Source organism: Schistocerca nitens, chromosome 4 (genome assembly GCF_023898315.1).
Source record: "Schistocerca nitens isolate TAMUIC-IGC-003100 chromosome 4, iqSchNite1.1, whole genome shotgun sequence".
Classification (NCBI taxonomy): Eukaryota; Metazoa; Arthropoda; class Insecta; order Orthoptera; family Acrididae; genus Schistocerca; species Schistocerca nitens.
This window is the reverse complement of record NC_064617.1, coordinates 123042463-123058520: the sequence shown is the minus strand read 5'-3', so window position 1 is coordinate 123058520 and position 16058 is coordinate 123042463. Positions and strand designations below refer to the sequence as shown.

The 16058-nt window shown below is 38.3% G+C and overlaps 1 protein-coding gene across 1 annotated transcript; it reads right to left on the bottom strand.

The window, feature by feature from the left end:
* Nucleotides 1–1430: 1430 nt before the first annotated feature.
* Nucleotides 1431–6222, bottom strand: LOC126252158 (uncharacterized). Its single transcript, XM_049953027.1, has 3 exons — nt 6078–6222; nt 3721–3814; nt 1431–1549 (listed from the first exon to the last, which is right to left on the bottom strand). Exons 1-3 carry the CDS (start codon nt 6174–6176, stop codon nt 1431–1433), a joined length of 312 nt encoding a protein of 103 aa, XP_049808984.1. The 5' UTR covers nt 6177–6222.
* Between the last annotated feature and the right edge of the window lie 9836 nt (nt 6223–16058).

Genomic DNA, 16058 nt, shown 5'->3' with positions numbered 1-16058 from the left:
TCTGCCCTTGTCCTCATACGCTTTCACCCATCTTTCACATACCGTTAGCCATTGCTGTTGAAAGTATGGCCATGCACGCTCGTTTCTCCGAGAAACCTCATGCGTTCGCAACTCTTCTACGAGATCTCTAAATTCTCTCTCTGTTGGTGATTCTGAAATTTCTTGCCACATATCCAGCAATGTCTTCATGTCATTTGGTACACGTAGATTATCCTTTTTTTTTTTTCAACCATCTTCCCCATGCCTGTTTTCGATGGAAAAGGGATAAGTAAACTTTTGTCTGAGGGAATGCTTGCTCAATTGCATTTATCTCAGACTCCGAGAAATCAGTAACCCAATAGAGGGGATTCCAATCCTTGTTCCAGTCCTTGAAAATGTCTAGTGCTTCATGAATGGATCTTGCAGTTTCAATCTGAATGGAAAAAAAAAAACGACGACCAAATAGCCCACATTACTCTTCACAGCTATAAAAAATAAAGGAATATCATATGTTGTTGTTTTGTATGTTGCATCTAACAAACAACTACCCCCATACTTCTTCAAAAGATCTCTCTGCCAACTGCTCTGATAGCAAAAAAGTAATGGTTTCACTTCTCCATTGGCTCCCATACAACGTCTATAATAAATCATGTGATTGCTCGAGTCTTTGTGCCACTCATCAACCTGATTCTGCAGTCTAGTCTCGTCAAACAATACTTTATTCGTATCATAAAGGGTCCGATAAATGTGACTGTAAATAGTTTTCTCTGTGGGGTAAAAGGTAGTATTCATTTGACCTGGTATGTGTGTCCCAGTGAAATTGATTTCAACAAATCTATCTAGAGCCAACTTAATGACTTTGAGAGATGTCATTCCACTGAGTACCAAGTTTTTGATTTCCTTTACAAGTGAAGGATGTATGTACCCACTTGGTTCAACACTTTCAGTAGCATGTGTGTGTGCGCTTGCTGGGGAAGCAGTCAAATAATAACGTAGATAGCTCTTAGGCGGGCATGGCAATGCCAAATCTTTCTGTAGACTTGCAAGAACCTGTAAGACAAAAATGTATCAATTATTTAATTAAGAGCATTAAAAACAATAGATTTTAAAGTATACCGTCAACTGATCATGTAAAATTTTCTCCAAGCAGAACCCAAACTGGATACTTACTTTTGCCTTGGTATCCCTGTGTTCAGTTGCTGAGTGCATACTGTAATCAGGATACACCCTTATACACTTCATATTTAAAGTTTCTGGGCAGTTGGATTTTCTAGTATCCATGATCCTCAATCTCTTACGAGGAGTCACATGGTCTTCCTAAAGAGGGTAAAGAACTACTATAAAATTTATTTAATAAACTTTCCCTGTAACGAACTTGTTTTATGGAAAGTAAGTATATCTTAACACAGCATGATATTACCAAGTGGTCAGGTACACTAGACTCTTTACTTTTATAGTATTTTGGCCCCAAAACACAGTGCCTCGACCACACTCTCCACTGCAAATGCACAACCAAAATAGGGGATAGGGACATGTCCCTGCATTTGCTTGAAGAAATGCTTTGTTTTACCTGGAACAGTTAATATATTTCTCACAGACAAAAACACAAACATTGTTAATGTTAAATAATTCACATCTGTTATTGTTAATTAACTAAATACAATGTGAGAAAACATTTCATTCATTTGACAGGTATTATCAAAGTTCTGAACTGATGGAAGCAGATTGTCTATCTACTTTACATAGTACTGGAGCAAAATTTTACAGGATGTCACACCTATTGTATCTAGCAAAGAAATGGAACTGTCTGCCATGTGCAATGAGGATGCCATACTGATTTCGAGCAACTGAAGTACTTTATTGTGGTTCCAATAAATGTGGAATTAATATTCTTTGTAAATAAAGGAGATGTGAAGAACACTTATGTAGAAAAATGTAATTACTATAAATGTGGTATTACAAAAAATAAACGTAACTAGGAAGACAATAAAGCTAAACATGCCTGTCAATAGGTTCAATGAGCTGACTACTGTTTTACATATCAACATCACAATTATCGAAAACCATAGAAACCATTTCAACATGAACACAGCAGTATAGATTCATTAAAATTATTTGTTAGTTGGCATCTGTTACTTGTTGCTAGTGTGTTGGCACACCGGCTGCTGCTGTATTATAGGCAACAAACAGAGCAGGTCACTCAGCAAGTGCTGTTCCATTTAATTTTCATGTTAAAAAAAGTAGGTTTAGCTCAGTAGAGGCAGAGCACAGGTTGGGATTACGAAAGGATGGGAGACGTATACATGTAACTCTGTGCAGTGTTGGAAGTGGCCATTATGAAATAACATGAATATGGCATGCTCTGCTGACAACTGGTTTTGGAGTGACCAATGGCATAACTGTGGCAGGTACGACATTTTATAGCCCAGAATTTAAACTCATTTGATAACCTAACCGTAACATGATGTGCAATATATCCTAGAAAATAGCTATCAGCATTCTACAGAAGAACTGTTAATCGTACTTTGTTCACAACAATTAATACACTGACCACGGGCAGTCGCAGCAGAGCCTCACACCTAATGCTGTTGCCTGGCCTGGCTTGATGGTGAAACATCCAACACTAAGCATGTGGCAGGAAACTAGCTGAAGCTATTCTCTATAAGCAAAAAAAAAAAAAAAGTATTTCAATGCTAAAAGCAAACTAATTTCTTCCTTTCATTAATTATGGCACCTGAAACTGTCCTCACACAAGCTGCATGGACTGCCAAATTACCAACTAATGAGCAGTCCTGGTTTGTATTCAGTTACAGGTTATAGGTGACAAGCTGATTTCAAATGAAATAATGATATGAAGAAGAAATATAAGGAATTAAAAAGTAAATACAATGTCGAAAATGACACAGCAGAGTGTTAGAAATAAAACTGCATCCAAACCTATTAACTAAATAAAAATAATGAAGTAATTTTGATAATATTTTGGTATAAAAAATATGAAAGAATCTGTCAAGACTCAAATCCACAACTTTATATGGATCAGGAATGTTTCTTATCCGTTGCACTATGCCACCACTCTACACTACACTAATGTAAGATTATTTGGTCCCAATTATCATGTGCTACCTTCAACCAGATCAGCCTTTCACATTATGTTACAATGTGAAAGCTAGCTCTAGCACCATAAAGATATTGTAAGGATACGTAGTTATGCCTACTGTCTTAAAATGTTGTTTAAGGCCAATCTGGTTGAAGGCAGCAAATGATTGCATGGCGTTCAAACACATCAAGAAAGGAAGTCAGACAAGAAAATGGAAGTGGATTGATCAGCTGTTGTGGCAGTCAGGAAATGGCGAACAGAGATAGTTTGGACCTGACACATTCAGCACTCTGGAGGAAACCAGCTCCAACAGGAATTGTCAACCAACTAATAATTTTAATCAGCCTATTATCAAATGCAAGTGTGTAAAAATTACTTAATGTATGGATGTGAAAATGGATAAATGACAAACAAGTCAACACAGAGGAAAATAATTAATACAATTCTGCCTTGCATATCACAACAACTATTAACAATAACAAAAACGTCAATTCCATCAATTGTTAGTGCAACTTAGAAAGAAATGTCCATTTAAAGTATATATACTATCCCTAATTCCAGCAAACTAAGTTCTTCCTTCAAGTATACATATATGAACTAAAATGGTAAACCACAGAAAGTAATTAATGCAGCAGTCCACTTACTTTTCATAACATCTGAAGATGGCTCTTTAAAACGACTACTTCTCACGCAGTATGAAAACCCCACAGTTTTCAGCTGATCGAGAAGTGTTTCCACCTGAGAATAAAGTGACCAGTAGCATAAACTGAGGGTAACTACACTGAAGGTTAACTGGGAAACATGAATGAAGAGGGAAATTTTAGGCTTTACAAAATTCAGTTATTTAATGTACACAGCCTTTCATCACATCTGATGTTTTTGACAGCTAAAGTAAGTGTTATGTTATTAACCATGGATGAGTTAACAAAATTGGGAGTTCATTTGTTTGCTCTTTTGCTTTTATGCCATTGTTATTCACTGACCACAAATTATGTTACTGTTGACTTCAGTTAAAATTGTGATCATAAAATGTTCTTTCAGTTGTGATTATGATGATGAAAAATATTTTCCAAGTGCACATGAAGTTTAATGACCTAGTTTTGGGGTTAACTGATCAGTGCTTCAGTTAACCTCATTTCAAGCACGCCTTGCCTTATGTCAACAAAAGCTTTATTAAGCATAATAATTATGCATACTACGAATTCCAGGTTTTATATACTAAGAGTAAGACAATCACCAATCAAAACTATCCAGTACAACTGATGAAAGTTGAAACTGGTTAATACATCCATGAAAAAGTTTTTGTAAAAATTACAAAAAGATTTCTCTCCTACAATTGAAAAATATGTTTTCGGCTGTCAAACTCTTAACAAAAGTAGAAGAAAGACCTCTGACTACATTACTTCACTACAACATCCATTAAGCTTAATCACAAAATCTGCAAGCATCTTGGCACATTAATTTGCAAAGGGATTGAAATCTGTGACAAAGACCTGGGAAAGAGAGCACGATACGACGAATTGCTCACAGAATTCATGAAACTTCCATTACGTACACGAGACACTCCCCTCAAGGACCACAACTTATGATTCCGCATAATCATCATATGAAAAAAAACAGCATAATTTTGCATACTCTGCCACATCATACAAGCCATAAGCTATGACTTCTTGTCTTGAAGTCTTACTTAAGTTATTGTATGATACAGGAAATTATCTAATGACAAATAGAGCAAATCAATCACGACCTGGGCTGGTTAGCCAGAATTCCTCCTTATCACCAACAGAAATAATACAGCACTTTTAAGGCGTATTTGACTGATACACTCCAAACTTAAAAATAATTTGCCATCTATTTCTACTATTGGTATTCCTGACAAGGTTATAGATGCAGACCTCAACATTTCTCGTCCTCGAGAAGTCAACACTATCCAGTAGAAGAACTGAGATAATATTTCCAGAAGACATTTTGCCTCATCTCAAGTCCTATGTTGTGAGACGAAAAACTAAGAAAAATAAATAAATGACTTAATAACTCACTCCCATCATCATTATCTCCAGTAAAAGCCAGATCAACAGAAGAAATTAAATTTCAGTGTGGTGCTGAGAAAATTTTAGATCCTGACAGACTTTGTCTACCAATATAATCCAGGAATCCCAATAGAGTTCCAACATTATCCACACACATGCTTAAGCAGCCACCTAAGCAGTGGTAATAACTGAAACATCATAACATGTATTAATTAAGCGGACAGTTATTATTGAGCAATGGTATCCTGAACAAAAAGCTCTCACTCAGCATCAATCAACAATACACCTTTGCTCAGAATTCAGTAAGGAGCCCAAACGTGATCATGTTGCAACATTTGCATAAAGTGGCATTCATTACAGTGCTATTGATGAAAAAAGTTGTTTCATAGTTGATGTCACTGACCTTGCTGAAACTTTGGTGAGAAACTAAGGATCTTACAGTCATTTTAATTACAGAGCTCCATATCCCTGCATAGACAGCTTTCTAGCTAATCTCTGAATTCAGTACCTCAATGAAATTCAGCTCAGGGCCAGCACAAAGAAAACAGCAGTAATGGATTTGTGCAATTATGCACTGGAGCTGATAGTGCAATTAGAAAGAACTACGTAAAATTCCTGGGGAAAATGCAGGATACATTTATGTGGAATACAGAGCCCACGCTCTGGCAATGACATTGGCTGCAAATATACTGCTTTTTATTTTCCTTTTGCATGATTGTTCCCAGGCCCTGAGTCCTATTTTTATGTGTGTGTCTTCTAAATTATGCCATTTACTCGAGACGACGTTTGCGCTTCGAAAACAAAGAAAAAACTGCATAATACATTAAAAAACTCACTTAAAAATTGGAATCAGATTGCGGAAAGCGACATATAAAATTTATTAAAATGAAATCTTAACTGGCAGCAGAAAAAAAGTTATTTTCTAAGGCGCATATTTTTGCCAGCTAATTCTAACATAAAATTATTATTACCTCCTCCAACGAATTACAATAGCCTGAAATCAGGCCATCCTCCGAAACTCTGAAATCTTTCAGAGCGTCACGAAAGATGTTTTCATACACCTGAGACATTTTGCTCCATAGCGAAAACACAACCACTCAAGATACACGGTCAGTATGACAGTGAAGAACAAAGCAGACGCTTTTCCCGCTAACTCGATTCGACCACAGATCTCGAGCAGTCGACAAGTGTGCAGGGCGTTTGCGTATACGTCATTTTGACGTCACTTCCGAGTGGTTTTGGCATGGTGGTAGAATAAGGGGAGATGGCACTACAGATTTACGCTGTACGTTGTTTTGAAGCCAGTGGGCGGGGCCTGCCGCCATCTTGGATCCCCCAAAACATTAGCAGACGAGTGTTTACAATTGCTTCTTATTCGTCATTTCTGTCTTGTGCACACGATATTTGAGGCACTGAGAGCACAAGCGGACTAACCCCGGAGAAGTCAATATGGAGGAAACAGGTCTCATAATACGGGCCCACAAAATAATGTATGTTTGTGATACATTGCAGCCTTGTAACATGCATATGATGTAACTGTGGTTTTATTGAACAATATTTTGACATAGATAAATTACAAAAGTACTATATAGTAGAATATTAGCAGTTTTGTTGTGGCTTAGTCCATTTTCGCTCCAAGTAGTTGAACATTCTCAATGACAGGTCCGTTAGTACGCTGATGCATGTGACAATAGTATTCATTACTAGTATACATTGTACACATTACATGTAACATTTTACATTGGTTTCTGTAATGTTACGCATTGTGTTACATTTCAAAATCATCCACAGGCAATGTTTCTACAGCATTTGATGACGTTTGTAAAGTTTTGTAGAAATCATGATGAAGTGGAGGTACATACGGAAGCAAACTTAGCAGATCCTTCTTTTTTGCCTCTGTAATTACATTTCCATTAGGATAAAGCAGTTCGAGATTGCTGATGCATGTGGATGTTCGTTTGGCCACATCAATTTCCTGAAATGGCTCTTGGTTTTGGTTCGAGTATTTATACAATATTTTGAATCTGTTGGTTGCTTCATACCGCAGCCACTGTATGTTCAACCATTGTACTTTACAATTGCCAGAAGACATTTTTCGATTCGTGATGTTTCTTTCGAGTTCTTTTGTTGAAAAGAAACATTCCACATTCATATTAATTACCTTGAATGGATTCCTTTTTCTGGCACTCACTACCACATCATTCCAGTGTTTAGGACGGTAAATATTAGGAAAATACTTTTTTCGTTTCTGAACTAAGCCAAAATCCTGATCACAGGGCAGGTACGAGTGTCCGGTAACTAAAAATTTATGGTCTATTTCCTTCACAGAGAACTCTGAGCTGTTGACAATGTATTGGCACAGTACAGCAACCTTTATGTTTCTATTCTGGCCTCCGCACTGATCAGAGTACATTATTAGTTTTTCAGTCCTGACAAAATTGCGTATGAAGTACAGCAAACAAGAACCAATTTCTTATGGCCCTCTCGACGCAATGGATTCATGCCACAGAAACATGTATACATCATCATTGTGCATATTGTGGATGCCAAAGCAATATGTCCACAACTGACGTTTGTAATAGCAAACTCCAGTTGAGATGATCGGTGTAGGCAAAGTTTTCATCAAATCAAATGTTATCACTGTAACGTTACCATCTGATTTGCTAAGCAATGTATCACTATGTAAACCTGCCCGTGCATACGCAGCTTTTTGCTGATGGAATTCACGTTCTGCAATTAACTCCGTCCTCTCCTTATCATTATCGGCAGCTGTTATTTTTACCTGCAAAGCATCACATGTTCGACAAGAGTCGGACACTGGTGGATGAAATGACAAATTGAAGTTTTCGTAAAAAATTTTGCGGAAAATAAAATGAGAAACGGGCATTTGCTCCTCTGCACAGTACAGTGAATACATGACTGATAAATTTAAATCTGGTCCTAAATACTTTCTACCGTTATTTTTATGATACGCATAATGGCTTTCATACGCCGGGAATTTTTCTATGAAACGTTTTACTACATCAACTTTGTGGCGAGGTGTTTTATTACCAGGTTCACCTTTACCTCTACCATCACGAGGAGGGGTGGCTTTTTCCCCTTTATTCTTGAGTACCCTATCGATTCTTCCAGCAGATACGGCTAAAGTATTCTGAAAGAATCTTTTGCACACCCTCGTTTCAGACCCATTTGAATTGAGCAAGTAATACAATCTCGTCTTCTCCCTACGTGAATGTTGCTGACCTACGTAAGACCGTGCTTTATCAACGACTTTAATCGTGGTAAACAGGAAAGCCGACTGCAGATCGTGGCTGCCTAAATTATAAAACTCATTGAACACTTGTTCCTGCTGTTCTTCGTTGATGTGTTTGTGGCACTCATACCGGCACGTACACTCGCTGATTTTCCGCAATTCCTTTCGAGGTACAAGGTTACCCTTACGGTTTACATACTCTTGACCTAGAGCTCTCCGTTCTTTCCTAACGTTACGAAGCCATTTATCTTCGTTTCTAAGGCGCTTCTTTCCTCGGCTCCGTACCACGGCATCGTCGTTCGTCTCTGGCACGTCCTCTGGAACAGTTGTTGCTGCAGCCGTGCTCGCTCTCGCGTCTCCCGGCACTTCCCCATCGGACGCAAACATCTCTGTAATAACAATATCCATCCCTCAATGTAATATTAACTACACTACAGTAATGGTCAACGTGTGCATTGGTATCCACAGGCGAAGCAATTGCTCAACACAACTCGGCGGGCGGTAAAACATTGTTGTACACATAACATTACAAGTGATCGTTACTTGATTACACAAAATAGCAATACATAAAGTATTGTTTGTATGTCATTCTGTTTTCGTATGGAAAACAACCTGCATTTTCTGAACAAAGTCACCATTCGAGATACGGTACATCTAGACGTGTTTGCATATGAACGCGTTAGTGTACAATCGACAATGTTATCCGCAAAAAAGGAATGGAACACAATAAAAACTAACCTTCCAATTGCTCCTCCACGCTTTTCGCAGGGGCTGCCATGCTGATCAACTGAAATACACGTCCACGTGGTCACTGGTCCAATACGTTGTTCCACACTAAATACACAAGTCTTTCGTTCGCCGGCGTCACGCGCAATGGCAGTGGACGGAGAGCATAGAGCACAAATGGACTATGACGCATAGTCCACTCCTGCTCGCAACGGTATCTCTCGGCGGTTGAGTGCAACAGCAATGTTTACGTTGCTACATTAGACAAACCTTCAGATAAACAAACAGATCAACATGCATTGCATAATACTCGTATACTGTTATCACAACATGTCAATACCTCAAATTCACAAAAAGTGTGGGTTAGTCCGCTTGTGCTCTCAGTGCCTCATTTGTGTTATATAGTAAATGTTACACAGTTCAAAGTGAACAACACAGCATAAGGAACGCAACGTCCATCGTTTTTCTTGTCTTAAATGCGTATTCGATACAGTAATACGACACGAAAATACGACGCATCTGGCCTCAGTACTGTAAATCCTTTTTGTTTATACACTTCGGATAACCGAGAAGAGAAGAATGTGATATGAAAAACGTGCTTTCGTAATCCATTTCTATTCACTTTCATTGTGTTTGTGTCGATTATTGATAAAGCCAGAACGCCAAAAGCAATGATTGATAGTTTAGAGGCACCGATTTGTATTCGTCGCATTTTCAAGTCAAATACATATTTTAAATGTTCAAGTTTGCAAGAAACTTACCTTATTTCCTTTGGTGTCCCATAGACATATACAGGGATGGTATAAACAAGCCAGCTGTCATGTCAACAATGTGAAAGATTCGTTAAATTATGAAGGAAAAGAACTGAATTTAAGATTGTCAGGCCCATTGTAGTTTACACATGTGCTTTGTTTTTAATTTGTACCTACCAAGTGACAGTGTGGCAAATAACAGCAATTTACAGGGTAACACGACAGCAGAGTGATTAATGTATTGATCTAAATAGCCTGGACTTAGATATGGAACTTTGCTTTAACACATGTGTAACCCTTTAAGTACTTTTAATTTAACCACAGTAACAGGGGTTCCACACATCTTACTCGAGATTTAATTAACTACATATAGTTACATCTTTATATTACATTATTGCATTTTAAAACATAAGTCCCCATTTCAAGTATATTTTTTGCCAGGACTTTTCAGTTACACGGGAATAACCAAACAATGAAACCAAGTGTATTGCTCACCTCCTTCCAATTAATTTTAAATTCCATTTTGAGGGTTTTAGAGTACACACAGTTACAGCAAATAAGTCCGTAACAATATTAATATCCCATGCAATTACTTTTATTTATTCATTCTTCCATCCATCCATCACCCAGATAACATTTAGTACATTTGACATTTTCAATACAACACATTAGTGAACACACGTATGAAAAATAATTTATTTTTTCTCTATAATGAGTGGACAAATGCTGACATGGCAAAATATACATAAGCAGTTAAGAATTTACTTTTTACAGACTAAACTGAAATGAGACAAATTTGATGAATGCAATTCAATATGAAGAAGAAAAGCAATATTTTACACAATATTGCTCCAAGAGAGAATTCTCCAGTTTCAAAATTCGCATTTCAATTGCATGACATTCTGTGCCAACATGCTGCCAATTTTAATCACTTGTACTTGACAAAGTTACACATTTCTTTGATTAACATTTTCAATTCCAAGTAAGAAGTGTTTGATTGATGCAACTGGTAGTCTACAAGATCTGACTCACTGACAAATTTTGAAAGTGTTTTCCAAAAATATTAGTCAAAGTCAACTCATCTGGGCATACACACACAAATCTTGGATAACACACAGTATTGAAAATCTTAAAACATACCTGGGAAATAGTTTAAATAGAAACGAAAGAAAGATTTAAGGAACAGGGTATTATACTTAATGATGAACAGCATTTTACCATTATTTATGGTGTATTAACAACATGCAGAAAAAAAATGCTCCATTGAGAGAGAACTTTCAAATTCACCGACCCTTAAAAAGCACCAGCTTTGTGTATGCTGATCTCAACTTTTTTGCATGCAGTGCATCTGTTGCACATTTTGCAGAGTGTTTCTGCCGTGTCAGCAGATACCTTTTGGCAATCGCCTTGATAAGCAGCAGTAAATGATTGTCTAATGGATGCTGATCGTATGTTCTGTCAAGTCAGTGAATATTGGTCTGTACAGAAATGTCGTGAGTATTTCTGACACACACTTAGTATACAGGTGCTTCTTTGGAACTTCCCAATCTCCAGCAGTGTATTTTCTGAATGTCTTTTCTGCAGAAAGGCAAATGTCAACAACATCATTTGATGGTGAAATTAAACCACCTCTACTCTTCATATGTATAAGGGAATATAAGGTATGACTGCCATCACCTCGCAACACAGATAAGCATTGTTCACACTGAAGTGTACTTTCTAAGTGGCGAACGACAAACCCTGCAATGTACACTACAATATGGGCAGCCACTTCAGACAGAAACACACCAGCTTCAACATAGTCATGGTCATGAGTCACTAAATAGCTGTCCATGTCTACTAACTGTGAGCGAGTTGAGGTGAGATTTATGTGTTCTTCAATACTCTGGCCACAGTAAGTCAGAGTAGAGATATCTTCAAGTGCTATACAATTGCCTTTCTCAGACTCGCGAATCTCATTGTGTACTAATAGCCTTTTGTAGGCAGACATGAACTGACGTGCAGTTGGGTTATTATTCCACCCACCACGACTACGAATAGCACTGAAAAACATTTCTAAATGGTCTTGAGAGCACTTGTAAATTGGTAAGAATTTCAGCAAAGCCGCAGAAGATTGAGGCTCAACTAGCTTCGCATACAAGTGTAAAACACTGTGTATACAAATAATAAAGCCAACAAATCCCGTCTTCCTGTTGCGAGTCCACAAGTTTTATGTTATGAGGCACTGGAGACACTGAAAGTGTTTTGATGTATTTCTCTGCATCCAACAAAAATCCTTCCACAACTCTAAAGTTATGAACTGTCAGAGGCTTCTTCCACTGATTCTGGATTAGGCTCCTCGAATTCAGCACATCGAAAAGGTTATTGAATATGCGGATAAATTGTATAGTTGCAGATGCATCGTCAAAGCCAGGGATCTTCATATCAGAACAATATTGCATTGCATCTGCCACAGAGTTGCTGAGCAGCTGGGCTGCTAATCTGACTTTCATTTTGTTGCGTAAAAAATTTATATGAGAGCCTATTATGCTGTTGCCTAAATGAAGTCCTTCTTTTACCTGTATCTTATGAAGCAGTTCAAAAAGGTACCAAGAAATTACACCACCTTTCTCATCCCAGAAATGTTTCCTCTCTCCTAAGGAATTTCTCACTAATTTCAGCATATGTGGAGGATCTAGCAAAAATGCCACTTCACAAGTGGTACCTTCAACAATAAATGTTGTCTTTAAATTATCAAGGACAAGATTGCATCCCAAGTATTTGGCCATGGATAAATTTGTGGCACAACCATCACAAGACAAAGAGACCACCTGAACACCACTAGCACTGGCAAGGCTAACGCATTGTTGAATTATTTGAGCTTTCTGCTCCCTTGTTATCCCACAAGTCAAAAAGTACCCCACTGGTAGCTTCCAAGAGGCATTAATAGCGCACAACATCAGTACAAATGCCTCTTTAGCTACAGGTAAGCTATCCATGGCTATAGAGGACCCCATATCAACATAGCCATAATACTGACTACCATCAAACTCAATGTGTTGCCTAATTGCAATCTCATCAACCAATAGGCTGCAGAGAATACTGTTACCTGATGCTGATGCTTTAGACCTAATTATGGCAAAAGCTTCGGAAGTAAATCCAGGTGCCCCACCCACACACTGGTACCACCTTGATAATGTTCTAGGATGTGGTAGACATGTATTAAAAGTATTTCTGACATACTTATATGCTCTTGGAGAGTAAAAGTGTAAGGTTAAGGCAAATGATCGTAGTTCGGGTCTGTATGTTCTAGGCACACTCTGACAGTTTGCTTTTGCAGTTTGCCGTTGCAACAACTCCTTCTGCATTCCAGGAATACTTTCCAGGACAGTAAGGCCACGTTCATCAATAAAATTATTTTTCCTAAGTTCATTGATAACACTGTTCAAAAATGTCACTTTCTTTTTTAGACGTCATTTTGACTGCTGAAGAACTTTTATTTTTTTCTTGTATTCTTCATTTTTTGATGATAAACTCACATCCCTCTTGAGTTTTTTTACCACAACTGATGCTTCATCATGTCTACTACTCGAACACTTTGTGGTCTCAGCAGCAAGTATAGACACTTCAGATTCAGTTGCAGTCTTGGTGGCTAAATCTGCAGTGCTTTTTGTAGCCATCTGCCTTTCTGCTGGTGGTGGTCTCTTCCGCTCTTTCTAAAAAAAATGAAAACAAAAAACTTAGCTAAAACATTGCAACTGAAATGTGTCACATGTAGAAAAAAACCAAACTTGCCTGACAGCACTCTAGAAAATGTCACATTCTCATAGAAACTTATTAAAGGAACATAATAATTATCTTGTGCACAAACAGATTTGTGTGCAGTATCAAGAATAATGAAGGGACATGCATATATGGTAGAGAAGACACTGAACACAGGTGGTTAAAGTTCATTGATCAGCTAGGGACAGAGCATGTTTTTGAAATTTCTGCTACAGAAAGAAAGTTAAATATAATTGCGAAAGTGGAAATGATTGTGCAGTAGAAGTCAAGGAAGTGATTGCAGTGTCAAAGTGCTAAGCTGACACAGTCTGAAGTTATTTGGCAATCTTGTTTTTTTTGCTAGGAATGGCCTGCCAGTTAAAATGCAATTAAATATAAATTTTTGTTTAACACCTACAGCAGCAGAAATAAGATTTGTAATCTTGCCAGAAAACAGTCAAACAACAATATATGACAATAAAGGACAGTAAATGTTCGATTTAATTTGCCTGAAAACTTCTAATTCAAACAAACAACTACCATACAGTGCAGAAATAATATATGACACACACACACACACACACACACAGAGACAGAGAGAGAGAGAGAGAGAGAGAGAGAGATTGTGTTAGCTTAAGGACATTAGTAAATGAACTGGCATAAATGTAAATGAACTTCCCCTTCAAATATCTGTAACGTGTAATACAATAACAAAGTGAAATTAACATATCTATGAACAGATTCTACACTTTTATTACATACAGTTAATTCCGTTGCAGTCTCCACATTTCAGTTACTACACGTGCGTAACTATTGCAATTGAAATCTCCAGACAAGTAGTTCCGGATATTGAGGTTTTAAACCGTAATTTTATGGCAGCTGAATTCCATATTGATATGCTACATTTCACGAACCTTTTGCAAGTGAGCAGGATAAGCGGAAAAAATTGATGGCACAGCATCTTCCCTAATGCGGACTGACGAAACTGATGTTCGATCTATATCTTCCTCCCGGAAATGCTGCGAACATATTTTACTGTACTTGGTTGGTTTCCAATCTTTCCTTCTCAAAGCGTTCACCCAGAGAGCTCTTCGCGTTGGATTGATAGGAAATCTAAAGACAAATCACAGAAATAAAACAATACAGTAAAACTTGGAAATACAGAAGCGTCCGATCTTACCCGTCGGCTTTGACCCATGACGTCACAAATGTAGCGGAAACGACTATAAACGACAATTCCAATATGGCGGATATAAAACCATCGCATATGTATTATCCAATATGGCGGATATAAAAACATCGCATACGTATTATAAACACTGAAATACACAAGTTTCACAAAAAGCCTAATGACTCTAACGGGACAAGCGTGGGAAATTGGGGGTTTTTGGGTGGGGACAAACTAAATATAAACAAATGTAGCCGCCGACCGCCATACAAAACCACGCAAAACAACGAAATAAATCAACATCACAAAACTGACCAAATACCAAAAAACACATTCCTATCCAGAATCGGACACTTCCCTTGACCTATGTAGCTCAACAGAACCTACCGATAACATCCTCCAATACAAAAAAAAAAAAAAAAACGAACACTTCCCTTACACCTACATACATCTACAACAGTTCCCAATCGCATAAATTACGATCGAACAAAGATAATAATAAACAAGTGGTACTCGAGGCCAGGCAGGGGGGGGGGCTGCGACCCCCCCCCCCCCCGACCCGCCCCGCCAAAAAAAAAAACCTCCCAACCTAACCTCGTATTCAGGGCTACGCTACAGATCAATGTGTAGGTCCCTAACGTCACGGGTCAAAGCCGACGCGTGAGATCGGATGTTTCTGTTGACACAAAACATACATCAAAAACAAAAAAAAAAACGGAACTTACCTCAAAAAAGTTCCAGCCCCACAAACTAGATTGGCCACCACAATCACACACAAATGCACCCTAACTAACCACTTTCGGCCTATACATTTTACCCACAGCCCTTAAAAAAACCCGAAAAATGCAATAGGCCTCTGGGACACTCTTCCGCCAACAGTACTCATCTAAATGAGACTGAAGGTTGGAAGAGCGCCTCTTCCCCCTCCCAAGAACTGACTTAACCGCCCCCCCACATCCCCTCAATTGTGTTAGTGCAAGCCCCAGTATCATAATTCTTAAATTCTAGACTGTGGTTCACTACTAAATGATTAAATCCCCTGTCACCCAACCCCCTATAAGAAGAAAAAGCATCAGAAACTATTGTGGACCCGGGCTCTACATACTCCTCAATTAACCCCACTAATTCAGCCTTCGACCTCCCCTCCACAACCCTAAAAACACATTCAGTACCCCCACCCCCGTGAACAACAGCCCCCCCACACCCAAAGACCAGCCACAGACTTCCCCCTCCCATACTTCCTTTTACCAAACTGCGACTCGTCCACCTCCACAAGCACCCCATGCCCACCCAACTTACCCCTGTACTTAAT

Bases quoted from the DNA above. Each gene is read 5' to 3' on its own strand.
- LOC126252158 (XM_049953027.1), bottom strand. From the start codon at position 6,176: ATGTCTCAGGTGTATGAAAACATCTTTCGTGACGCTCTGAAAGATTTC. The intron at 3,815-6,077 runs GTAATAATAATT...CTTTATTCTCAG, and splicing joins ATTGTAATTCGTTGGAGGAG to GTGGAAACACTTCTCGATCA. The intron at 1,550-3,720 runs GTAAGTGGACTG...TAACTGTTCCAG, and splicing joins ATCTTCAGATGTTATGAAAA to GTAAAACAAAGCATTTCTTC.